General features: G+C 36.9%; 1 protein-coding gene and 1 pseudogene across 13 annotated transcripts in view; one reads left to right on the top strand and one right to left on the bottom strand.

Annotated features, from left to right (window-relative positions):
• RMDN2 (regulator of microtubule dynamics 2) overlaps positions 1 to 27,921 on the top strand; it is a 100,759-nt gene that overhangs the window by 58,346 nt on the left and 14,492 nt on the right. For 12 of the 13 annotated variants that reach the window (XM_072635847.1, XM_072635846.1, XM_072635852.1 and 9 more), the window contains 6 exons: positions 9,352 to 9,529; positions 10,134 to 10,236; positions 12,675 to 12,735; positions 21,664 to 21,739; positions 23,669 to 23,746; positions 25,548 to 25,646. In XM_072635847.1, coding sequence (XP_072491948.1) covers positions 9,352 to 9,529; positions 10,134 to 10,236; positions 12,675 to 12,735; positions 21,664 to 21,739; positions 23,669 to 23,746; positions 25,548 to 25,646 — 595 coding nt within the window. Of the gene's footprint in view, positions 1 to 9,351; positions 9,530 to 10,133; positions 10,237 to 12,674; positions 12,736 to 21,663; positions 21,740 to 23,166; positions 23,267 to 23,668; positions 23,747 to 25,547; positions 25,647 to 27,921 lie in introns of all 13 variants that reach the window. The other variant, XR_011972802.1, reaches the window with a different exon arrangement.
• Positions 26,862 to 27,517, bottom strand: LOC140529923 (serine/arginine-rich splicing factor 9 pseudogene; annotated as a pseudogene).

Below are 27,921 nucleotides of genomic sequence, written 5' to 3'. Positions count from 1 at the left end.
TTCCATTGAAATATTTCACATTGTGTTCTATTTTTCATTCTTTTGGTTTTGTTTTGTAATTTTTTTGTTTCTCATAAAGTCATTAGCTTGCATCTGCTCCATTCTGATTTTTAAAGAACTATTTTCTTCAGTAAGCTTTTAAACTTCCTTTTCCATTTGCCTAATTCTGCTTTATAAAGCCTTCTTCTTCTCATTGCCTTTTTGGGTTTCTTTTGCCATTTGAGGTAGTCTATTTTTAAAGTTGTTATTTTTTTCTGGGTCTCCTTTAACAAGCTGTTGACTCGCTTTTCATGATTTTCTTGCATCACTCTCATTTATCTTCCCAATTTTTCCTCCACCTCTCTTACTTGTTTTTCAAAATCCTTTTTGAGCTCTTCCATGGCCTGAGACCATTGCATATTTTTTTGGAGGTTTTGGATGTATAAACTTTGACTTTTATTCTTCCTCTCATGGTATGCTTTGTTCTTCCTCATCTGAGAGGATAGAAGAAAATACCTGTTCACCAAGAAAGTAACCTTCTATAGTCTTATTTTTTTCCCCTTTTGTGGGCATTTTCTCAGCCAGTTACTTGACTTTTGAGTCTTTTGTCAACTGGAGGGTATACTCTAGGGACCTGTAAGTTCTTAGTTCCTCCAAGGTGGCACAATCCTGGTCTGTGCTCTGTTCTGTGAGCAACCACAGGCACTCTGTTCTGCCCGGGATCTTCGAGTAGGGTTCCCTCTCCAGTGTCCCCACCAGCTCCACCACACCAGCACTCCTCATCATCCCAGGACCACCACTCAGAACTGAGACTCAGATCAGGTGCTCAATTTCCCCAGGGTTTTAGGCCAGGGCTCCAAAATTGGATGCTACTGATGCAGTAGCTGCTGCCACCCTGGGGTCAAAGCTGGGGTAGGACCATGCTTCCCTCTGACCCAGGTGAAAGAGTTTTCTTCCTGACCTTAGAAGCTATCTTTGACATTGGTGGCTTGAGAAATCTGGGAACTGCAGCTGCTGCCCATGATTCCACACCCTGAGGCCTGCTCAAGCTCTGTCTGTGTGTGGTGGCCCAGACTGGGCTATACTCCACTCCTAACCTTGTGCAATAGACTTTTCCTGTTGGCCTTCCAGACTGTCTTGGGCTGGAAATCTTTCACTCTGTCATTTAGTGGCTTCTGCTGCTCTAGAATTTGTTTAGAGTCATTTTTTACAGGTATTTTATGGGCTATGGGGGGAGAGGTAGAGCAGGTCTGTCCTTCTACTCCGCCATCTTGGCTCTACCACCCCAATAATTTTTTAAGAACTAGAAATTATATAGAACCATACCATTTGCAGTCAATTAAAAAATTGAGTCTATTCCCTCAAACACATTCAGTGAATGAAAAGAAGTATGCATTAGCAACCATGGTTTAGGTTTATTTAGAATTTAACTTTTGCTGAAGGAAGACAGTAGATATTATTTGATATTACTTATCAGATTACTTATAAAATTGGGTCAAGATATTACTTCATTTATTTTTGCATTCCCCTTTCTTCTCCATTTAACATATTCTACAGTTAAACAGAGTGTGGTGAAATTTTTTTTCAGTCTACCTGATATGAATAGAGCATTTCAGAAGCCACGGTTACCATGGCCAGAAATACAGTTTTTTTTCCTCTTTGGAAGGCTTGCTCAGCACTGGAATTGGAAAGTAATTGGAAGAGGCTTTGAATGGAGTATTTGCTTTACTAAACAAGTTTTATTGGTGTGTGCATTTGTGTGTGCCTAGTGATTTTGATCATCATAACATCCCTATGCATAGGACCTTTTACTTTAGCCAAATAGCATCACTTTCCTATCTGTTTAATTGTTCTAAGCAAGCTTTCAAAGCAGCTATGGCAGATAATGAGCACATCCCTCTGTGAAAAAGGGTTTCACTATTCCCCTTCCCCCAAAAAATTTAAGGACACATATATCCGTATAGCTTTTTCAAATTTGAATACTGTGAGGGTGAGGCAAAAATATGTATGTAAATGTGGTATTTTAAAGTTAGTATCTCTAGACCCAAGAGAGAACAGATGGCTCCTTCTATATTTACTATTGGAAAAACTGTATAGGAATGTTTATTATTTTTCTTAGTGCAACATTTTGGTATGCATTTAAGGACATAGGTGCTTCCAGATTTTTCCTGAACTTGTCTAGATAGGCCTTAATTTTGTATTTACCTTGAAGACACTAGAGATAGTTTAATATATTAGGAAGAATGTTCAACTTGAAGTCAAAAGGCCTAAGGCCAAACCCTTTATCTGGCAATTACGAGCTGTAAGTCTCTGGGTAGATCATTAGCTTTCTAGAAAATGATGGAAATATCTGTCCTCACCAATCCTAGGCTTATTTTGAAGAAGGGGATTTCTAAATGGTTTGACAATGCTACAGAAATAAGAGCTATTGTTACTGAGGGCAAATGTGGTCAGCATATTGACTCAAATGCTTTAAAGTGAGCAATGGACACAGAGTAGGCCCTTAAAAAATGCTTACTGAATCAAATTGAATTTCACATAGCATCTTCCTCCTAGATAATTATCCCTCCTCCTCCTTTTTTAGGAGGGCATACTGGAAAATATGTTGTACTTGTATGCAGGAGGCCTTGGTTCTAAACTGGCCTCCGATTTTGGCTAGTCATGTGGTGATGGACATCACTCACCTCCCTGGACCTCACTTTCCTTAGCTGTTGAATGGAGACAGTAATACTTGTGCTATCCATCTCATAGGACTGCATGGAGGAAAGAGCTTTGTCAACTTAAAGTGTTACAAAAATTGGGTTTTTTCCTGAATATTTTGTACAAAATCTCTATGCAATGGTCACATCCACATTTTGCCCACTCAAATTCCTCTGAAGGGAGAAAAGAAAAGAAATGGAAGAAGAAAGAAGGAAAGAAAAAGAGCAGTACAGAATTCTACCAAATACTGCCCCAGGGTATCACAGAAACATTGGTGCCCTTGTTCCCTACTATACTTAGTTCACAAACCTGGGAAGATTATAAGCAGTTTACACAAAGTCATGATTTTTTATGATGAAAAGTTGTAGGGTTTTTTGACATCTCAAATTTTATTGAAAGAAAAAAAAGAAATTTGTGTGTGCTTGATCTTGTTACAACTGAATATTGATATTTACGGTGATGCATTTGAGGTCTTTGATTTTCAATCCGATAAGCATTTCTTAAGTGACTAATGTGTGCCAAGCACTATACTAGGCTGTGGAGATTCAAAGAAAAAAAATTAACAGTCTCTGCCTTTAATGAAAAATGACACAGTTGTTGCCCTAAAGAACACATTCTCCTCCATAATGTGAGGAACCAAGTATAGTATCCATAATACTTTTAAGTGTCTGAATTTGCTGTCACATATCTACAAGTAGATGGGTTCCATAACCTTTCATGAAACTTTGAAGTTTGCTACTAGAGCAGACAGAGGAGAGTCATTGTGATGAATTATAATAACAAAAAGAGTAGGATACTAAACCAACAAACAAGGTGGTTTGGTTGACATGGATGTAAGACCATGTTAAAAATGGCTGTCCAGTGATACAGAAGGTGATTTCTGAGCTAAACACTGATGTAACCAGAAGAAGGGACAAATGTAGATTATTTGTTAACAGAACAGAAAGGAAAACATCACAGAGCACAAATAATTGATGTCCTTTCAAGAAACTTTGAAGGAAGAGCTGAAGCCAGAATTATGAGCAAAGTCTGGCTGACTGATGCACTACTGAGAGCTTTTGATTGTGCTAGTGTGTCCCTGACCACTCCTTCATACCGGTGTCATGACCTCTTTGTAACATTTGACTCTGTGATCACCTCCTTTTGGATATTTTCTCATCCCTTGGTTTTTGTAATATAACTCTTCTGATCTATCTGGCTGCTCTTCAGACTCCTCTGCTGAATCTTCATCTATGTTATAACCACTAGCTGGGGGTGTCCCCCAGGGCTCTGCTCCAGATCTTACTCTCTTCACTCTCTGCCATCTCACTTGGTGATCTCATCAGCTTGCATTCTCAGAGCTTTATCTCTAGTCCACATCTATCTTCTGAACTGCAGTCATTTGTTACCAACTGCTAGTGATCTCATTCCCATCTTTTAAGCAGATCTCCCCATCTGTTATCACCAATCTCTCACTTATCCTTCAATCTTTCCATCTACAATAGGTGCCTCTCTTCCTAACTCTCTAAAGTCTAGCTTTTGTTCCCATCATTCAACTGAAACTACTTTCTCTAAAGTTACTAGTGATCTCTTAATGACCATATCTAAGGTCCTTTTTTCAGTCCTCATCCTTGGCCTTTCTGGAGCCTTAGACATTTCCCATCACCCTCTTCTTCTCTCTAGGTTTTTATGACACTGCTTTTTTTCCAAGTTGTCCACCTCTCTATCTGAATGCTTCACAGTCTACTTTGCTGGATCTTCATCCAGGTCACATCTGCTAGTCATGGTTATTTCCTAGGACTCAGTCCTATGCCCTTCTCCTTTTCTCTTTTCTCCTTTTTCCTTTTTTTTCTTTTCTTTCATCTCTTCTTTTTCTTCATCTCTTTTTCTCTCCTGTCTTCTCCTTTCCTCTCTTCTATTGCACTATATTTCACTTGGTGATCTGATCAGCTCAAATGGATTTAGTTATAACTCTCAAATCTACTTTTCTGGCCCTAATCTCTCTGCTGATAGCCAGTCTTACATCTCAAAATGCTTATTGGATATTTCAAATTGGATGTCTCATAGACATCTTAAATCAACATGTCCCAAGCCAGACTCATTATCTTTTACCCAAAACCCATTCCTCTTCCATAACTACAGTTTTGTGGTAAAAGATACCACCCAGGCTCTCAGCCTAGGAGTCATTCTCATCTCTCCCTTTCTTTCTCTCCCCATATCCAATCTGTTGCTAAGGCCTGGCCCTTTTATCTTCATATTTCTTGTAAAGGCTAGACTTTTATAGCCTTCCAACCAAAGGTTACTGATGGGATATGAGCACCAGTGCTGACATATTTTATCATTACCCATTTTTATATCTATTATCTACATCTACATATATATATACACATACATGTGCTATAACAGACTATGTCATATATAGTATGTGCCATATGTATCTGTCACGCACACAGTATATATACTTGTATAAAATTTGCCACATTGAATATAGAACATATAACATAAACACTGTGACCATAATAGTGACATTGCCCTTTCACAATCCACATACATAATGTCATTTATTACACTTGGGTAATTTACTACATGTAACACTTGGGTTGATTTATGTGAGTAATATGTTTGAAGAGATGACTGGCCTGGGAGTCTTCTTAAAACAGTGATTTTAGGAGCTTTTTGCTATTCACTCCAAAACTCTAAGCAGTTCAGTGGTATGATAAATAGAGCCAGGAAGTCTCATCTTTCTGAGTTCAAATATCACCTCAGACAATTTCTCGCTGTATACCACAGGCAAGTCACTTCTCCCTATCTGCCTCAGTTTGCTCATCTGGAAAATGAGCTAGAGAAGGAAATAGTGAACCACTCCAGTATCTTTGCCAAGAAAACCCCAAGTAGAGTCATGAAGAGTCAGACACAACTGAAAACTGACTCAGCAACAACAACCAATACTCCTAATCAGAGGAGCAGGTAAAACTGAAGTACTAATGAAATATGAGTGCCAGTGCTGAAATATCTATGTCTTTAACCTATAGACACACACACACACACACACACACACACACACACACATTTAATCCCATCTGAGACATATAATTTGTGTTGTAACAACAGGTCTAATTACAATTATCTGGATATAACTTGGTTGCTGTGGGTTTAAAATGCCTGCTTTTCTCCCCACCACACCCCAACTCCTTCACATACATGGATATCTTTCAGAATCTTTCTCTTCCCTCTTGGTTCAGATATCACCTCTTCTGTGAAGCCTTCCCTGATACCTTTGTCTAGAAATTTGTCCCTTTCATGAAATTTTCTTAACAAACCATTTCTCCAGTTTAGTCCCTTTTTCTTCTACCAAGCTCCATCTTAGACTATACCCATGAGGCTGCATTTTGCCCTCACCTTCACCCCCCTTCCTTGGGTGTAAAATGTAAGTTCCTTGAAGTCAGGACTGTGTCTTTTTAAATCTTTCTATTCCTAGTAACACAGTGCCTTACATGTAGTAAGGTTAATATTATTCATTAGACTAGACTGGTTTGGGCTGCAAAGGTTTGGATCAGACTGAAATGGATTGGGTTGGGTTGGACTAGACCAGACTGGACAAATTTGGACTAGATTGAATCAGATTGAACTGAATTGGTTCAGACTGAAATAGATCAAACTAGATTGGGTGAGACTGGTCTGGTTTGGATCGGATTGAAACATATTGTACTGTATTGAACTGAACAGAGCCTGTTTGGACTATATTCAGCTAGACTGAACCAATGGGAACTGGATTTGACCAGTTAACCAACTTGAACTGGTTTAAACTAGATTCAGTCAATTCAAACCTAGAATGATTTGAATCACCTGAATTAGACTGAACCAAATTAAACTGGTTTGGACTGGATTAGACTAGATTGAACCAAATTGGATCAATATGAAACAGATTAAACTAGATTAGATCTGTTTGAAATGGGAACCAAAATAATCTCATTTGGACTAGTTATTAAAATGTATTGGATGAATTTGAACTGGATTAAACTTATTTGAACCAGATTGACTTCAAACCAGATTGAATTGGCATAGACCAGTTTGGACTGAATTAAACTAGATTGAATGAAATTGGGCTGAAATAAAGCAAAATGGATTGGATTGAATTGGATTAGACTGAATTGAACTAGACTGGACCAAATTGGATAGAATTAGATTGGATTGACCCAGATGGGACTGTGTTGGATCAGATCAGACTGAATTGGACTGGAATGGATTGGATTGGACCATGCTGACTAGATTAAACCTGACTAGACTGGTTTGGACTAGACCACACTGGACTAGATTGTACCAGTTTGGTCCTGATTGAACCATACTGGACTAAATTGGATTATATTGGGTCATCCTGGACTAAATTGGACACTGGACTAGACTAGATTGGACTGGACTGGATTGGACTGGTCTAGACCAGGTTGGAGTGAACTTGACCAGAACAGGCTGGACCTAACTATATTGGAGTAAACTGGACTGAATTGAACCAGATTGGACTGGACTGGACTGGAATAGATTATACTAGAGTCTGACTAGTAACTAGAATGTACTACTTAGGATGTACATACTGCATATGAGTATGTTATGTAGCATGTCTATGTAATATGCATCATATATAGTGACATTTATATAATATATAATTTGCACACATGACATATCTTTAAAATGCACAATACACAACAAACAGCCTGAATAATCATATCAGTCAATAATATATTTCCCATGTGTAATAGCTGACATATAAACATTGTATGCATATAATATGCCACATATAATAGCACACATATATTTGACAAGTTAACTGACCTAAAAGCCCTCTTGAAACAGAGGCTTTAGAAGGATTTCTTTACTGTATGTCCCAATCAGAGTATGAGTGTCAACACCAATTCATTTATATCTACATACACACTCGTGATAGCATATATACCATGTGCACACAAACATATTTAATGCACTGTGATGATAACTTAAATGGGAAGAACTTTCCCATCCATTAATAGGCCCATGTGACCTGACTGGGTCATACGGAGCCTGTGGTGGGAGGAGTTTGCTGATTGAGTGTGAGAGGAAGAGGCAGAGCTAGAGCAGAGCTGAGAGGAAGTTATTCATGAGAACAGTCAGAGCTAGGGAGGATGCAGGCTGCTGGCCAGTGTGAGTGATTTGTGATTGTCTGTGATTTTGTTTAAAGGAGCTGGTTTGTGGGAAGCCTAGCAAGGGGAAGGCTTGGGGATGGTGTTGTTCTCAGCATTGTTATTGTGGATAGATTTTTGTTACTATGATGGATTTGAGTTTCTGGTGTCTGCATAAATGTTTTGGTTCTGTCTTCCATGTGAAGAGTCTGTTGTATTTCTTGATTCAAAATTGTGCTGGGATATTCATGGCTGCTGTAGGCACTGTGAATGACGTATTGACGCTACATGTACATAGCTCATCTTAACCCATATAACATGTGTTTAATGTATATAACATATAGCCTGAATAATGTACACATAACCAATGACAGATGCACTGCACATGCCTAATAAGTGAGATATCACAATGCAGTATATGTCATTTATTACACATTGGCAATATATGTGGTGCAATTATATATGTAAGTAATCTATAGGAACAAATATCTAGCTTAGGAGTGCTCTTAAAATGCCAGCTTTTGGAGGAGTTCTTTAACTTGAACTTCAGTTCTGCAGCCTTTCTATCAGAGGATACTGATGAGTTGTGAGTGCCAGTGCTGATATATGTCTATGTATCATCTACATACTTACATCTCTCTCTCTCTCTCTCTCTCTCTCTCTCTCTCTCTATATATATACATACATACACACATCTACATGCAGAATGCATATATGTGATAAATAACATCATACATGGCAATTGTTAGATTTACACAGTGTATATAACACAATATCTAGCATTAAATTAAGTATTAATAACATTGTGTGGTATAAGAAGTGTCATATCAAATAAGTATAACATCCTTTATTACATGTGTGCAATAGGTGATATATGAAGTCAAAGACCTCTTTTAAGTATTGCCTATGATTCTTCTCAGGTAACCAACTGGTGCAGTGGATAGAGTACTGGCCCTGGAGTCAGGAGGACCTGAGTTTAAATCTTGCCTCAGATACTTACTAGCTGTGTGACCCTGGGCAAGTCAGTTAACCTCAGTGCCTCAGTTCCTCGTCTGTGAAATGAGCTGAAAAAGGAAATGGCAAACCACTCCAGTATCTTTGCCAATGAAAACCCCAAATGTGGTCATGGAGAGTTGGACGTGACTGAAACAACTCAGCAACAAATGACTTTTAAGAAATCTGAACATTTACAATACATTTGTGCTCAAAAGTTGTTGAATGCATTAGAGTTAGGAGATTTTATATTGCTTCAAATCCATGATGTTGAATTATGTTGTGGTATACTGTAAATTCACAATTAGAACTAGTAAAGCCACATGCTTTTGAGTTGTAAGCCAATGAGGATGAAACTCTCACTATAGACCTTGAATACCATAACATTAATTGTTATGCATTAGGAAGAATTTGTGAAATTATCACAATGTTTAATAACAAGGGACATTTATTGACTTGCTACTGTGTCCTTATCTCAGTGCTACACATTTATTCCTTTATTATCTGTAATAATTTTTAGATGCTTTTATGCTTGTTTCTGAAATTTTAGGTATGTTACAGCTCAGAGTGACACTGAAAAAGGGAACTTAGCTGGCCATAAGGCAAATAAAAAATCAGCAAAAAAACTGAGCTTACCTGTTCTTACTCGGATGATTGATGACTTACATTTAAAAAGTGATTCTGATAAACGGAAAAGTTTTGACCTCCTGTGCAACTATAAAAATAAGGTAAGGGAAGTATGATGAAATAACACTCTTATTGATTAAAGTATCTTATCAATAAAATCTCCTCCACAAAGTCCTAGTCTGATGCCTCATTGTGGTATAGAGGGGCTAGTAAATAAGACACTGAGGAGGAAGCAAGATAAGACAGGTGTGTGCAAACTAGCACATGCCTTCTCAGATTCAGAGTGTCATTCAGTGTCTGTGCAGTGTAGCAGAAGAAGGAGAATAGTGGGAAGACCACAGCATTTTAAATCAGAAGACAAAGCTAGCTGTGGCACTTACTATCTGGGTAACTTTGGACAGGTCACTCCCTTCCCCTGACCTCAATTTTCTCTTCTGTAAAATGAGGGGGTAAAACTAAATGAAGTCTGAAGACCCTTTAAGTATCTAATCTATGGGCCTAATGTTTAAATAGTTTAAGACCATGGAATGATAGGTAGCCATATGGAGACTAATTTCCTTAATTACAAATATTACTTTGGCATTCATTGGTGGCAGTCATCTGTAGCACCATTCTTAAATAGTTGCATTCAGAGAGAACATTTACCTCTTAGTCAAATCAGTTATCTAATCTAATATGCATACTTTCTCACTTTTTATTTTTTAGTATAAAGATGAAACTGAGTTTATTTGGAGATTAACTAGAGCTTATGGAGATATGTGTGATCTAGCCACAGATATGGAAGAAAAGAGAAAATATGCTTCTGAGGGTAGGTAGTGAGTTTTTAAAGTTGATTAATTTATTATAACTTGTGATATGCACCCAGACCCCTAAAGATTCGGAAAAATAAATCAATTATCTATAAATTTCTTAGTTGAAATCATTATTTTAAAATTACTTTTATTTTCCTTAATTGGGATAAATATAACTAAGTAATGCATTATTGGGCATTAAATCTAGACTAATAAACATGCATCTCCTCTTCATATTTAAGATCAAATAGAAATATGGAAAACTGGGTATGTTAATGAAGTAAGTCACTATATCCAAGATACTTGCAACTTGTAGAAGAACCTAAAGACCTCATTTGATCTTCATGGGGTACTAGAAAGAACACCGACCTGGGAGATAGGACATCTGTGTTCTGATTCTACTAATAGCTAGCTGTACAATTGTGGAAAATCTAACCTTTTTCGAGATTCATTTTTCATAAGGAAAATTAATCATTTGAGCCAAATAATCTCTAAGTTCCCTTCAAGGTCTAAAAGTCTTGATTTGAATTGAATATGAATCTATCATTAAATTTTTAGAAAGTAAAGGGTAGGGATTCAACAGCTTCTCTTGATAAACTTTTAGTGTTAATAATAACTCTTGAAGTTTAAAAAAAGGTCTGCCTTATGTCAAATCACAGAACCTCAAGTTAAGAGGGGCCTTAAAAGCCATCTTGTTCAACCTATACCTGAGTAAGAGTCTTCCTGCAACATATCCCACTTATGGCTATATGATCTCTGTTGAAGATTTCCATGAAGTTAGATCTCCCTGCATCCTAATATATCATATTTCTTTTGTAGATAGCTCTAATTTGTTAGGAAGGTGAGAGAGGTTTTTTCCCTCCTATATCGAGCCTAAATCTACCTCTTTGCCACTTCCATGCGCTGCTCCTATTTCTGACCTCTAGGAACAAATGGAACAAATCTAATCCCTTTTACATGCAGTGGTCATTCAGATTCTTAAAGACAGCTGTTGTATCCTGCATAAGTCTTCGGTTCTCTGAGCTAAACATCTCCAGATGTTTTCCGTGTAATTTAAGCCTATTTCTTCTTGTTTGGTCTTAACATTTTTCATACTAACTTTCGCATTCTTAAGGACAGTCTTAATGAAGTCATGTAGTAGTCGTCATAGTAGCAGCAGCAGGAGCAGCAGCAGCAGTGATAGTAGTAGTAGTAGTAGTGGTAGTAGTAGTAGTGGTAGTGGTGGTAGTAGTGGTGGTGGTAGTAGTGGTAGTAGTAGTAGTAGTGGTAGTGGTAATAGTAGTAGTAGTGGTGGTAGTAGTAGTAGTAGTAGTAGTAGTAGTAGTAGTAGTTGTAGTAGTAGTAGTGGTGGTGGTAGTAGTAGTAGTAGGTGATGGTGGTGGTGGTGGTGTTGATGTCATTGCTGCTGTCGCTGCTATTGCTATTCCCAGTAGAATGTTAGCACGTTGAGGGCAGGTATTGTTTTCCATTTGTCTTTGTATCCCTGGTACTTAGTATAGTCTTTTGCCAAGGAGGCTCATAATAAACCTTTGTAGATTGTTGAGAGCAATGACCATGTATTTATATCTCCTCCAACATCCAGTATAATACTCTGCACACAATAGGCACTGAATACATAGTTGTTGATTGACTGAATATAGACGGACATATTGTAAATCCAAAGGCAATACCAACATCAGACTCCAGGTGTCCAGACCAGCCAGAGTTTGAAATCCAAGATCAATTACAACTTCAGTCCACCTAGCTAAACAAGCTATTAACTCTAAAAATGGGAAACACATTCATTCTGATCATTGCCATTTCATAAATATCATCATGTAACTTAGAGAAGTTTGAGCACGTTAGGCCAAAAGAGTTTAGAAAATATCTCATGTGAAAACAAAACAAAATAACCTCTTTGCCAATGAAAGAAATAGCAACCAGAAGTGATACTGATTTAAAGTACAAATTCATTTGCAAAATATTAACTGTGGAGGAGAATGACAGATTTATCTTATTTCCTCCTAAAGCAGAAAAACCAATAGAAAGAATACCTTTGAAGACTTTTCTCTAAAAAGGTGTAACCAGTCTATACTTGAACAGAAATGTACCTTAGAGCATAAAGACATAAATGGTATTCCAGCTTTTGTCCAAAGACTTCCAGTATGGAACAGCACACCTCCTTTTCAGGCAGCCCTGTTAGAAAGGTTTTCTTATATCACACCTAAATTCATTTCTTTGCGTCTTTTGTTCATCTCTCTGAGGTCTGCCTTCTGGGAAAAAACAGAGCAAGTCTAATCCCCACTCCACACAACAATCCTTAAAATATTTGAAGATATCATGCTTTTCGTGGGCCTTCTCTTCCCTGCCTCCACCTCCCCCAAGTTCCTGCAGTTGATCTCCACATGACATAATCTTGAAATCTTTCCCTTCAGGGGAACCAAACACTGAATAAAAAAGTGTATTTATTTTACAGGAAAAGATTTGGGTGAAAGAGCAATTGCTCAGGCTCCCAAGAATGGATATTGTCACCTATGGTAAGTATAGACTACTTTTTGTGTCTTCTAAAGTCTGTTTTAGAAGTTATAGCTGAAATTTCCTTAACGCCAGTTTATACAGACCTTCACATTCATCAAATTATGTTTATAGTAACATGTAACAAAATTAGCTTTACATACAAACCCCTTTATGTCATCTTTGATTTTGTTTTCCTGCTAAATTAGTGTTGTTAGGGAAGGTATCATAGGTTAAATCTTAAAATGGAACATTAAACATAAAATGTGAGAGTTGGCAGATACTTTAGGAATCACTTATTCCAGTCCCTTCATGAATCTGGAATCCTAAACCTAATTTAGGAATACAATAACTTTCCTAAGTTCTTGTAACTAGTTAGTGGCATAACTAGCAGTAGGAACCAAACTTCCTAACTCTCAAGACACTCTTTTTTTCTGTCACATCCTGCTTCCATTACACAGTAGCTAAATCTAGCATGTCTCTTTCAGTTCAACAATGAAGTTAATGGTACTTTCACAAAGATAAAATGTATGAGCATTGTATTAAACATGGAAATATTAAAATCTCCAAAATGTTGCATATGTCTGTTTAATAAACATTGTTCAGTGATAGAGATAGTTTGAGTTGCCATATTTTTTGACTAAATATAGTTAAAGCTATTTTATATGTATATTCCTGCCATTTTGAAATACATATGTATACACATAGATTATATACATATGAGACTTTGGTGATAATAGCATCAGTAAAATCTAGATATAAAAATGTGAGATTCCCTCCAAGAATGTATAACAAGTAGAAAACTGAATCCAAATATAATACGACAAATCCAAAAGTCCCAAGACAAATAAAACATGTTTCTTCCTATGGTAATTTTAAATAAGACCTCTAAAAATGTTTCTTTTCAAATTTTCAGTTAATATTTCAAGTATTTCAAGAAGTTGTGCAGAGCACTTTCTTGAGTTTTCTGTCCTGTTGGGAAAGGATAATGAGACTGTTAGGAAAGAAGGCACATCACTCAGGAAAGTTGCAGCAGGTTTCTGAATTGTAGCACTTACTGAGGGAAGGTGTTGGCAACTTGGGAAAATCTAGTTCATATATGCACATTTTCATTTTTTTTTCCATAAAGATGCTCCCTGGCCTTTCACTCATGGGCTTTAAGCTAGAAAGAAACTGTTATGGTACTGAGATATACCCAGGGCAGGATAGGAAGAGGGTCCAGATGAACTTGCAGTAGAATGCGAGTTTTTGAGGTTTTTTGGTGAATTAATATATTTAAGAGAAACTGTTAATTTGACAGTTTACAAAGTAATTGAAACTGATTTACTGGTGTCACTGTATTTTGTCTGAAGTACGACGTTGCTGGGGCAACAGCACCCTCTAGCTCTTCAAATTATAAGCCACTTTGCATTGGTGAACATAGATATGACCTTTCTCTATTTAATTAAACATTACTTTGCAATTGTCAGGACAGCTCCTGAGCACAGGTCATTTGAAAGTTCACTCTTAGAAACCAGAAAGACAGAAATAAAGGAAAAAACCTGGGATCTAGCCAGTCAATTCTTGCAGCAAAAGACAAATGATAAAACACAAGGATAAAGCCAGGTGAAGAGGCAGGAAGCAGTGTGAACAGAATAACCTGAAGTTTCTCAGAAAGCCTTCTCTGCTAGGAGTCAGACTTCTATTGGTTCCTTAGTTAATGTCTGTCTATTGGTTTAGATTGTATTTGTGAACTATCTCAGCCTCCAATTCAACTTGCCCTAAACTATTAAGTTCTTTGGCAGATTCCTTCCTCTTTATGTGGCACAGTACTGTGCAGGTATTTTCTTCATTTTCAATCTCTCTTCATTATCTCAGACACAGGAGCACCTAGTGAACAGAGGTTCAAAGGCTACAACTAGCTTATGTTCCTTTTCTATATTACAATGCCATCTATAGAAGTGACATTATAAGAGGGCAGATCAGTTTCTTAGTGGGTAGGATAGATAAGCTTTCTTTTTATTTCTCTCTTCTTTTCCCATTTTTCTGACCTCATCAGTTAGTCAGTAAGCATTTATTAATTGCCTACTACATGCAAAAACTTGTGTTAGCCACCAGGGATATACAGAGATAAAAATGAAACAATGCTTGCCCTCATGGCAGTTATTTTTTTATAAGTTGGATGGTATAGTGAATAAGTAGTGTGGGACTTGGAATCAGGAAGAAAAATTCAAATTCTGCCTCAGTCACTTATTAGTGATCTTGAGCAAGTCACTTAACCTCTCAGCCTCAGCTTTTCATCTCTAAAGTGGAAAGACTAATAATAGCAACCCCCTCTCAGGATTTCTGTGGCAATCAGATGAGATAACATGTGAAACTGTTTTAAGCCTTAGAGTGTTATATAAATTCTAGGTCTTCAAAGTTTATGTTCTGTTTCCACCTGGCTTTGCAGAATATCTCAACAAAAAACAGGAAACCAACTAGAAGGCTGTTTCAGTATTCCGGGTGTGAGGGGATGAGGGCCTGCACCAGGGTGATTGGATATGGAGGTGAGAGTGAGGAGCTGAGGATGACACCTAGCTTCAAGCCTGGGGTAACTAAGAGTCTTTGACAGTTAGAGGGAAATTAGGAAGAGGGAGGACTTTGGTGGAGGTAGGAGGAAGATAATGAGTTCAGTTTCAGACATGTCAAGTTTAAAATGACTAAAGGCCATCGGTTTGAGATGTCCAATAGACAATGGTTATGTGAGCCTGGAGATCAGGAGAGAGATTAGAGCTGAATTTTAAAAAAATCTTGGAATCATCTCCACAGAGATGATTATTGAATTCCTAGGTACTGATGAGATCCCTAAGTGAAATGGTATAGCAGAAGAAGAGAAGAGGGTTCAGGACAGGGTGATACCTACAGTTAACAGATACAACCTGGATGAGGATCCAGTAGAGGAGACAGATGGAACCAGGCACAGGTAGAGAGTATCTGGGAGAAATGGGATCAAAGACTGCAAAGAAATGAAGACGGATGGAGGACTAAGAAGATAAGGACATTAGACTTGGCAATGAAGAGATCACTGGGAACTTTGGAGAGCAGTTTCAGTATGATGATTAAGTTAGAAGCCAAACTGCAGTTAAGAAGTGAGAGGAATGAAAGTGGAAATCTGTTGTAGAAAGGTTTTTTAGAGTTCAGCCATAAAAGGGAGGAGAGATGTAGGATGATGGCTGATATGGAGAGATGGATCAGGTGAGGAGTTTTTGAGGATGGTGGAGACAAGGGCATGTTTGTTAGGCAGTAGAGAAGGATGGAATAGACAGGGAGATATTTCAGATTAGTGAGAGAGTGGGAATGATAAGGCAGCTGGTGGGGGTGATGGGATAGATTGGAATCACTCATGCATAGAGAAAGAATAGTTTGCCCCAGCAAGCAGAAAGGCCACCTCATTATGTGAGCTAGGGGCGAAGGAGAACATGAGGAGAAAGCATTTGAGTGACATGAGATGAAGAGGGTGACAAGAAGGAAGTTCTTGGCGAATGGCCTTAATTTTTCAAACTATTGCCCTGAATTACCTGGATACAATCTTTATCTCTAAAAACTTAAGAATAACGTTTTTAGTAGCTATTTCCATACCAAATAGTCTCCAAGCTGAGTGGAATAAAAAACTTTTAAAATATATGAAGCTCTCTGAAGTAATCAGTCATGTGTAAGCAAATTGAGGTGTGTAACATCCCTGTCTTTCTGCATGCAACAAGAGTCACAGTGATGATGCTCTTAGTAGGATCTTATATCCTAATACTTTTATTCATCTATAAAAAGCAGTTATTTTGTCTCTCTGTGTTCCATAGAACTTTAAATAAAAAAAGGATTAAATAAAAAAAATAACTTGACCCAGGATTGTTTTTATCTGAAGTCCCACTAGAAAGGATGAAAAAGATGATTTTTTTTCCTGTAATAATAGCAAAAATTGATGAAAAACTTAAAGATTTAAGTGTTTGTCATTTGCTTCAAGGACTATTCACAGTGAATTCAAAGATAAGAAAACTCATTACCATTCCCATGTACTGTCATTATTTCTGGTTCTGAGTTGAGCCACTAGGTGGGGATACAAGACTATAGGGTAAGAGTTCTGATGTGATTAATTCTCAAATGATTATAAAATTTACATGTAAAACTTTGTTCTTGATCCATCCAAAACATGGATTTATGTTTTGATCCATCCCAACAGTTTGTATACACCAACAGCGTAAACAGAAGTATACTACCAGTGAATTAAAATGATAAAAATATTCATAGAGTCCTTGAATTTCAAAGTTGGAAAGGCTTTCCAAAATCATCCAGTCTAATTTCCTATTTAATTGTAGTCCCCTCTACAGCATCCCTCACGGGTAATAATCCAGCCTTTGAATTCTGCTAATGATTGGCTGTTCAGTATCTCACCAAGTAACCTATTCCCTTTTTGGATAGGTCTGGTAATTTACAATTTTTTTTTCTTTATGTTATATACAAAGCTGCCTCTCATTGGTCCTTCTATCTCCTGGAGCTATGCAGAATAAATCTAATCTCTCTTCGTTAGGGAAGCCCTTCGTGTGGTCTTAGTTCTTGTCATTCAAAGACTACATCAAATTGAAAGTTGAAGGGGTATAAGTGACTACTGTGTTTAATATGTGATAGATATATATGTATATATGTACATATACATATACATACATAAATATATAAACTAAGTATATGATACATAATGTTATACATTTATAATATAAACTATATATTATACCTTATTACATATAACATTATAATGTTTATATTATATCACATGTAATATAAACTGTGATAAAGTCTATTGTTAGGAAACTCCTCTATGAAGGATTCATAAAAAGACATGGACATCATAATTGGGTAGTGTAAATGAGTGGTAATCTGCATTATTAGAAGTCATATTAATATTGTTAAAAGCCTGTCTGAATGGTTTAATGGAAAGAGCAGCTGAATGATTTTTTTTAATTAAATTGTTTGTTTATGGGAGAAACCATGAAATTTAAAAAAAAAAAAAACCTAACACAAAAGAAAATGGTTTGTTTCTGTCTGTGATCCAATTCCATAGTTCTTTTTCTGGAGGTGGAAGGTGTTTTGCCTCAGGAGTCCATTGGACATTTTTTAAGTACATGCATTTCAGTGAAGTACATCATTACATACATTTTCTACCAGAAAAATTCCTCACACACTATGGTTGTTGCTTTGTACAAAGTTCTCTTGGTTCTGGCTGCCCCTTCCGCTCAGCATCAGGTCATATGAGTCTTTCCAGGCTTCTCTGAAGTCATTTCTTATAGCACATGTTTGTCATTTCTTATAGCACAATAGTATTCCATTACATTCATATACCATAACTTGTTCAGCCATTCTCCAATTGATGGGCATCCCCTTGATTTCCAGTTTTTGACCACCACAAAGAGAGCTGCTATAAATATTTTTGTACATGTGGGGCCATTTCCCAGATTGTCAAATTTATGGGCATACAGTTGGGCAAAGTAATTTCTAATTATTGTTTTAATTTCTTCCTCATTGGAGGTTACTTCACCCTTTTCATTTTTGATATTGGTAATTTGGTTTTCTTCTTTTTTTAATCAAATTGACCAAAGGTTTATCAATTTTATTGGTTTTTTCATAAAACCAACTCTTATTTATTAGTTCAATAGTTTTCTTAATTTGAATTTTATTAATCTCTCCTTTGGTTTTCAGTATTTCTAATTTGGTTAGTGCAGCTGAATGATTATGGGATAGGAGACGATGGGAATTTGGAGCCTTGCAGTACATATGAGCTGATTGCAAGGAACAGGCACTGCTTCTGAACTGAAAATAATCATTAGTACTCAGAGCCCTATGTGACTTACTGACCAGCTTAAGGCGTGATTTGCCTGGACAGAATTTGTTGGCACACTGGAACCTGGTGAACTTATTTCTTCACTTCTTTTCTCTCCTCTTTCTCATCAGTGCTGGGCAATTGGTATAACTTATTCTCAAAAATTTCATCATTTGTCTCCATATTAAAAAAAAAACCAATTTTTAAAAAACTTTCTGAAGGAATATTTGCTATAAATAGGTAGACACTATCAGGAAGAACCCCAGGAAAAGTAACCCTAGACTTAGCTTTCATTTCATATTTAAATGTTCTCTCTTTTTCTCTCCTCTTTCTGTCCCTCTCTCTTTCTCCCTCTCTCTTCCTCTCTCTCTTTTTCTCCCTCTTCTTTCTTCCTTCCCTCTTTCTTTTCATCTCTCTCGCTCCCCTCCCCTCCATCTGTCCCCCCACCCCGTTTCTCTCTTTTTCTTCCCACCCCTGCTGAAATATTTTTTAAATGATTACTCCATAAGTCTTAGAACGTAGAAGTTATGAACCGTTGCCATATGGTGAGGGCATTGCGCACACTGAAGAGCATTTATATATATATGTATATATATATATATATATATATATATATATATATATATATATATATATATATATATATATATATGTACATATATATATTCAGATTGGCTCTATCTGGTATAAAATACAGTATTCTGTTCATCCTCTTCTTTTGATATCATTAAGTTGGTTATCCCCTAGAGAGCCTATTAAGTATGGATTAAGGAGCTGAGGAAAAGTGTATCATTTATAAATGGTCAAGGTCCCAATAATCTTGTCAGAGAAGGAACTTTTCATTCTTCCTCATGAAGAATACAGAAATCCAGCCAGAGATGTCAAATTATAAATGAAACCCTGCCTCAGAGTTAGCTTTAGAAACTCCCAAGTGGCCTTGAATTTTCAGCACAGATGAGAAGAGCTATAACACCAGAAATTAGAGCCATAGGATCCTGTCATTGATAAGTCCATAAGATCAGTTGTGGGAAGGAAGGTAAGGAGAGTGAAAGGACCCATGCTTCCCAGGGTATGAAATACATCTAGGAGGGTTATTTCTTGCTCATGGGAAAAAATATATCATAATAACTCAAAGACCACCTGAAAAAGTAGGGAGTGACTGAGATCCCATGCTGTGGTCTTACAAGTGGTAATCGTGGATTCCAGGTATAGCCTCAGAATAACTTTTACCACCATTGGAGTGGGATTTGCCTGAATGAGAATTTATTCACACTGGATCATGGTAAAATGGATTTAAGTTCCCTGAGGGTCCCTGAGTCCATTAAGACCTGGATCAGGAGTCTGTGGTGGTTAGGAAGCTGAAGGTGAAGGTTCAAGAGGAAGGGCCAGGGGATGGTTTTGTTAGACAGATAGTACTGAGAAGGGTAGGTCAGTGACTTCATCTCTTCCCATCCTACCCAGCTGGGTGGTTTTTGAGAAATCCTAACAAAGTGCCAGGCCAGCTCACAGTACAGTTTGTGGAGTCAGTGAGAAAGATGGAGTAATTAGAAGAGTCTAGTATCAATATCAAAGAAAATAAGAAAAGTGAACTTATTTGAGGCAAAACATGAAGATTTGCTTAATCTCCTTTTTTGAGAACTGGGAAGGAAACATGGAGTAGAGTTTGAGGGAATATTTCAAGGGGCAGGATAAAGATTAGATGCAGAAGTGATGTCTTTGACTGGAACCAGCCCTATTTTCTGTGACCTTTGGATTTTTTCTTAAAATGAAAATAATGATTTATTCTTACTTCCTGTATTTGTTAGTAAGTACCTTCACAAATGAATGACTTTGTGATAAGGTAGCAGTTTGGTGATCTCATAAGTTCCCATGGGTTTACTTACTATCTCTGTTTAGATGACTCCCAGATCCATATTCAATCTCTTTCCTGAACTGCAATCGAACATCACCACTTCCCTTTTGAATATCTCAGCTTCTCATAAGTATCTCAAATTCAGCTTGTCCAAAATGGAACTCGTTAGCTTTTCCCAAAAATCGTTCCTTCTTCCAAACTTAACATACTATCAGAGCACCACTATCCTTGCGGTCACCCAAGCTCACCATTCTAGTGTCTTCTTGATGTCTCACCACACATATCCGATCCATCACCAAATCTCGTCCTTTCTGCCTCTGCACTTACACAGCCCCCTCATTATCTCTCACCTGCACTACTGAAGTAGTTACCTAATTGGTCTCCCTCCCTCCAGACTCTCCCCACTCATCCATCAGCTACCAAAATGATTTTCCTGACACAGATCTCGCCATTTTACCTCACTAAGTCCAAGGGGTATCCTATCTAGTAGTATCCAAAAGCACATAGTGACTCCTCCATTTGACATTTAAAGCTTTTAAAAAGCTTCCTAAATTTCCAGTCTTTTTACCCCTTCCTACCCTATGCACTTTATGATCTGCTCCACTGGCCTTTCCACTTGCTATTGCTTCATCTCCTCTCTCCATCCCTTTGCACTGGCTGTCCCCACATGCCCAGAATATTCTCTTTACCTCCTGATCTTAATTCCGCTAGCTTCCTTCAAGACTCAGTTTAAACACCACCTGCTGCAGGAGGCCTTCCCTGGTTCCTATCTTTATCAGCTAGAGCTGTCTTGCAACTATTTTGCATATAAGATGCAAATGTTTAATGTATTTTTGTTATATATTTATTGTTTACTGTTTAATATATATTCATTTAGTTCAACAACCATTTATTAAGTCCCTGTCATATGTAGTACATATTTGATACAAAATAATTTGTGTACTGATATGATAATATTTAAACCAGCCTGTGTGTGCCTAATAAGAATATAATTCCAGAGGGACATATTCCTTCTACAATAATTTTATGTGTGCTTATGCATAGATACAACCAAAAAAGAAGAATATTTAAAAGAATAAAATACCCAGAAAAATGTATTATTTTATTTAGCTGCACTCTTCCTGTCGGAAAGTCTTTAATTTTAATGTTTATTCATTTTTATGTCTCTTGAATTTGTAGGAATACTTTTGATTACCACTGACTGAATCAATAATTTTTATGGTTTAATCTGAAGTGATTGAAAGTGTCACTATTTTAACTGTATTTTTGTAGGTTTGCTAATTTGTGTGGCTATGTAGCTGAGTATGGGGGATTACAGAATAGAATCAGATACGGCCATCTTTTTAAGGTATCTTTTTTGAATTATATTTTTTAATATAGTGAAGTTGTTAAAGTTAAGTAATTCAGCAAAATCAGATCTCGTTTGGATTTTCTTATCTTTTTTTAGAACAATGAGAAAACTTAAATAGCTGTCTTTAAGTTAATAAAAATGAGATTGTTGAAAATGAGTATGGAATCATAATTTTAGGTTAAGAGAAATTAGACAGCAGGTGAATATTGCTTATATTATAAATTAGTGATTAGACACTAGATTCATTGATAACAAATTAATCATATAATTATAGGTACGTGAGATCTAGTAACAATCTTGAAGATTGATAGAAAAATTTGTATCAGTATCTTTTTTTAAATGTATCCCCAAGTTACAGGAAAGACGCTTTAGGCTTTTCCCTTTAATTTTACATTCATGATACATGACCACCAAAATATATTATGAAAACTGCACTTCCTAGCCGCCCCCAATAGGAATATAAATGCCATTTATTTGATAAAAATGAAATCTAAAATTCAGTGATATCTACTTATACCCAGGAAAAATATCTGCTATCCTTTCCTCTGCTATTTATATTCCTTTTGAAATTACATGTTCAGATTTTGCAGATATTTATCTTTTGTAGTCATACTGTCTTTCCATTATTTTTCTCCTTTCTACATGACTCTGAACATTTTTCTTAACACATCATTATATTGTAATAATATTTCAAAACTAAGACTACTTTTAGTAAATGACATTTCAAAAAACACACATTCATTATATGATAACCAAAGAATTCTACATTCAATTTAAGGGGAAAATACTGGTTACAAAATATAAAATATTTAAAATTCCAAATTCTCACCTGCTTGCAATTTAACTTAGTGATCTAGAGTGGGCAGACAAACTTCTAGAAGACTGAACCAGGATAAGACACATAGGCCTCTGTAGACATTTGTTGAGTCTTGTGTAACTAATGAGGTGCTGAGTTTTCTTTTATTTACACTGGAGTCTCCATTTTGTGGATTAACTATAGAAAATTTTAATCCTAAATTACTTAGCCATTTAAATTAGATTTTAGTGGCTCTGTTGGTATTTGTTTAGTATCTCTCTTATAAATGTTTTATGATTTAGTCATAAAAAATAGGTTATAAGATATGGATAACTATTCCCAAATGTGTATTTCTGCATAATGATTTTCCATCAAGCAAAGTATATCTATCTATTCTGTAGTCCAAAGCAAGAAAGGAATGATTTAATGTTTGGGATTATTAAGATAATTTTCTTCCCAAGGAAACAATAATTCATATTGCAAATTTTTCTAAGAGAATGCAATAAAATAGTGCTAGTTATAAGTATTATTAACAACATTACTAAATATTAGGTTATTTAATGGCATGCCTCATCACAGATGTTCTTCATGTTCTTTTATACACAATGGGCCTGATCTCCTTATTAAGAAGAAGGAAAATTGATTTCTTCTGAGAGGAGACAATTTTTCAACACACCAGGGCATGAATAATGTTGAGAAACATTTAACCTTTTTAAAAAAGTAACAAGGTAAGAACAGAAAAAAAAATTTCACCATGCCTGGGTAACTTGACTTTGCTTTTCACTTGGCTATCAGACGTTTCATTCTGGCTCAGCCTTCTAGAATTTTGCCTGCCCTGCTCTGGATCATTAAATTAAACTACAAACCGGTAAGAATTGGGGGTTTTGAATATTCTATATTTTTCCCTTACACTAAATGTAGAATTCTTTGGTCATCAGATGTAGAGTCTGATATAATGAACATGTATTTTTGAAATGTTGTTTACTAAAAATAGTAACAAATTAGTTTTGAAACATTATTTGATAAAATTAGTAATATGATTTGTTTTGTTTTGCTAGATCTCAGTGCAATTTAAGATTAATGCCTTAAACTTGTTAAATGATATTTCCTTTTGATTGGTTTTCTTTCAGAAACATCTAGATATAGCATTAGAATTTATACCTGATGAACCCCTTTTGTATTATCTCAATGGAAGATACTGCTATTCTGTAAGTGGGTCTCTTTTATCTCTAGATTGATGTCTGAGCGTCATGTTACAGTGATACACATTTGCTATTCTATATTCATTTATTTAGTCAATGTAAACCTCAGTCACAGATGTAAGATGTGTCTTTTGTTCTTTCTCCTTCCCTTCTCAGCGCCTTTTCAATAATGATCTTAGCTCACATGTTCAATAAGCACCTACTATGTGTGCACAAGGCCTTGTGCTTCAGACATGACATGGAAACAGTCAGTAGTCCCTGCTTCCAAGGAGCTTTCATCCTCCTGGAGGAGCACAATAGGAACACAGGTAGAGTATAGACAGGACACTGGAGGTGGTTAAAAACAAAAGGGACCTCCCAAACCCTAGCTGAGGAAGGAGAGAGCACTCATCATTGGGGAATCACCAAATATTTCTCAATGGAGATGACGCTTGAGTTGAGTTGAGGATTTTGAGGTAGAAATAAAGAAACAAGCATTTACTAAGTGCCTAGCACATACTAGGCATTTACCTGGAATTGTGGATGAGAAAAGGGTAAATCCAGGTATGGAAGAGGGCTTGTGTGAAGTCCTAGTAGTGAAGACCGTACGCTCAATTTATGGACAGAGAGTTGAATCAATCATCATATATTAAGTGGTGGTATGAAGGGTCACCTGGATAGCACATGGTGCTAGCTTTTAAATGGTCTTAAATACCAAGCCAAGGAGTATAAGCCACATCTTCTAGGCAACTTTGAAGTGGAAGAGTCACACTGTCAGGTGTGTGCCTTCAGATGTGATTTTGGCAGCTGTGTGAAGGATGGTTTGAAGAAGGGGGGAGATTGATGGCAGGGCAACAATAAAACTGTTAGGAACAATCTGGATGTAAGATGTTGAGTATCTGGATTAGGTGCTGTGGCTATGGAGAAGGGGTGACCAGAGATGTCACATGTGTCCAGCAGGCTCTTCACAAGTGAGGGCCCAGATTAAAATATAATTGGGAAATATTTAACAAAATAAATAGGTAACCTCTCAAATCCCTAATTTCCTTTGGGACTGAGCTCAAGTGCTACTTTCTGCATAGAGCCTTTCCTGTTCCCTCAGATGCTAGTGCCTGCCCCTAAGGCTACTTTACATTCATTTTGTGTGTGTGTGTGTGTATACACACCCATACACACATATACATACATGTGTTTACATGTTGCAGGTACCTATATGTTTCCATGTCATCTTTTCCATTAGATTATAATACATTTTATGAGACCAGGAACTAGTACAGTGCCCAACACACAGTAGTTTAATGCTTGTTGATTGATTGATTTATTGAAACACATGACTGAGTTTTATAGTGAACATGAAAATAGTACACTAATGAATTTTTCATGCTGTGGGACATTAATCTTGGGTCATTCGTTATCTGTGATAATGAACTAAATATATCTATTATATAAAAATTAATGTTTTGAATTGCACTAAAAATAATAGGTAGCTAACATATGCTATGACTAAAAGTATTATGTGATCTTCACAGCCAGTATGAAGTAAGTGAATTAATATGAATGAATACTCATTAATATGAGTATATAAGAGTATATACTCTTATATACTCATTAATATGAGTATATAAGAGTATATACTCTTTAAATTCTAAAGAGTATATACAAATTTCCTATCCATGGCAATTTCTAAAATCATTTTAATATAGCACTTAGGGAATTCATTTTATTTTAGAATTTTATCAAAACTTTTTAATAACTTTAAGTCTATCAACATAATAAGGTCAAATAAAACAGATAAAGACAGCCAGCTAAACGGAGTGTTTGTCTGTAGGTTTTCAAATTGAATTGGATGGAGAAGAAAATGGCCTCTGCTCTCTTTGGGATGGTACCAACTTCATCTGTAGAGGAAGCTTTGAGAAATTTCCTGAAGGTAATCCTGGCTACCTGCTTTTGTTTTAAAGAAATTTAATTGTGTGTCACAATCTTAACAATATCCTAGCTAGCTAAAGAACATGCTCCTGTAAAAGTTATAATTCTTACATACAATAGCATGGGACAGTTGGAATATTCAAATTACCTTTGATAGGTAATAGATGACACTCTCTTGTGAGAGAATGATAGAGTATCAACAGACAGAAAATCTTTAACCCAAATAATTTTAATTGTTTTGCTTAAGCTAATATAGGGAATCTGGCAAAGTCAAGATTTATCCTTTTTGGGATCTTCCCTGAACTTTTTAGGTTCACAACTTCAGTTTTGTCAGTTCATCAAGCAGTGATCTTTTCTAGTTTCTAGTGATCAAGTCACACAAACCAAAACCACATTATATACTGACGTAGAAATCTGAAGGGCAATTTATTATACTTCATTTTTTAATGGGTTTATGATCTCCTCAATGAAAGTCCTGTTTCCATTGGTACAACTCACAACACATGCACACCTCCTTATTCTTTGGGATGCTTACTTTCTTTTTTTCCTTCAGCCCTCAACATGGAGCTGATCTGGTATGGTGGGAGTTTTCCTCTTGATCTGTTGGCTTGATGTGAATCTCAGAAGAGTCCATCAGCTAGCTATCCAACCATCATTATCTCACCATTACCCTCATTTCATTACTGGCCAACTGTGTGTGTGTGTATGTGTGTGTGTGTGTGTGTGTGTGTGTATACACACATACACATACACATATATGTATATACATGTGTATATGTATATATATAAATGTGTATGAACATATATGTGTGTGTATATATATACACACATTTATAATTATTCAGAAATAAGTGCAATTCTTCACCGTGGTCTACTCTATCTTTTTTTGAAAAAGCTTTAGAATTATATTTCTAAACAGAATGTGCTGTCTGTGCAGAGTAACCCACAGCAGATTTTTCTCCATAATTGGGGGAGGAAAGGGAAATATGCAACTTCTAAACCATAACAATTGCAGCAGTTCAAAATATTTCATTACCAGTGTGGCCCTGGTAGATACTGTATTTGTATAGTTGTATTGTATGTCGTTTTTCCTTTAAAAACAGTTATTTAAAAAATTCCTAACACACTAAGTCAATTTGGAATGTAGATTCTGAGCAGAGAGCAACTCAGTGTACACTAAAAAACAAAACAAAACAAGAACGACTAACCCCTCATCATCAGCGCTTTTAGTATGGTGCAAAGGAAGAGGTGTAGCACTGGGAGCCCCTACTTTTGGGTGGAGACTCACGCCCCTCGACCTGACCGCAGTGGGAGTAGCCACAGCTGGTTGCTCCTTTCTACGTTAACTCTGATATAGGAAGTTTCACCCTGTGGAAGAGGGCATTTGGAGCTGTCCAGCCACCGCCATTGAGGGGCAGGGAAGAACTCTGCTCTCCCCAGGCCATCTTTCTGCACATCTGCATAATACACACACACGCACGCACGCACACATGCACACACACCCTGCCTCCTTCTTCTCGCATGTGATTCTTCCAATCCTGCCAGCTGCCTGAGAGAGTAACGCCTGAGACAAGAACTCAACCACATCATGGATGGCGAGGGCCCTCCACCCCCAGCATCCCTGGCCGCTGGCCATAATCATAACCCTTCCATACAAATAGCATCTTCTGTGTCCCTGGGATCCTCGGAGATTACGAAGGCAAAGAGTGCCAGGCCCCGCGGTTCTTGAATTCCATGTCCAAGATTGACCTGACCATACTTGTAGAACTGGTCCTCCAGGTCTTTCTCCCTCACGTCTGCTGGGAGCTTCCCCACATAGATCCTGCCATCATCATCATCATCACCCTGCTCATCTTCCTTTCCCCAGGCCATCATTCGCAACAACCCCGCAGCTCAGGCCACCCTCTAGGTCACTCTATCTTAATGGATATTTCTATTCATTAGCTCAAGTGAAAGGTAGTAACAATATAGCAAAAGAATGATGGTAAAATCTATTTCTATCAAGTTAGGATAGCTTGAAAGGCAGAACAGTATGTCATCAAGAATAGAAAACTGACCTTGGTGCCAGGAAGATGCCCACCTCTGACACATTGGGCGTCTGACCTGAACTATGTAACCATGAGTGCGACCCTGACTGAGGAAGTTTCTTCACATAGCAGTTCCTTGCATCGGGGAAATCACAGATCCAATCTTTATCCCTATCCCTTTGGTAAGCTAGGTGAGTTGTCTAGCTCCGTTGTAAGGACATTTCTGTCTGGAGAACTCTTAGTTACTTA

Source organism: Notamacropus eugenii, chromosome 1, assembly GCF_028372415.1.
Source record: "Notamacropus eugenii isolate mMacEug1 chromosome 1, mMacEug1.pri_v2, whole genome shotgun sequence".
NCBI classification, from domain to species: Eukaryota; Metazoa; Chordata; class Mammalia; order Diprotodontia; family Macropodidae; genus Notamacropus; species Notamacropus eugenii.
The sequence above is the reverse complement of the archived record's forward strand: the minus strand, read 5'-3'. Positions and strand labels throughout refer to the sequence as shown.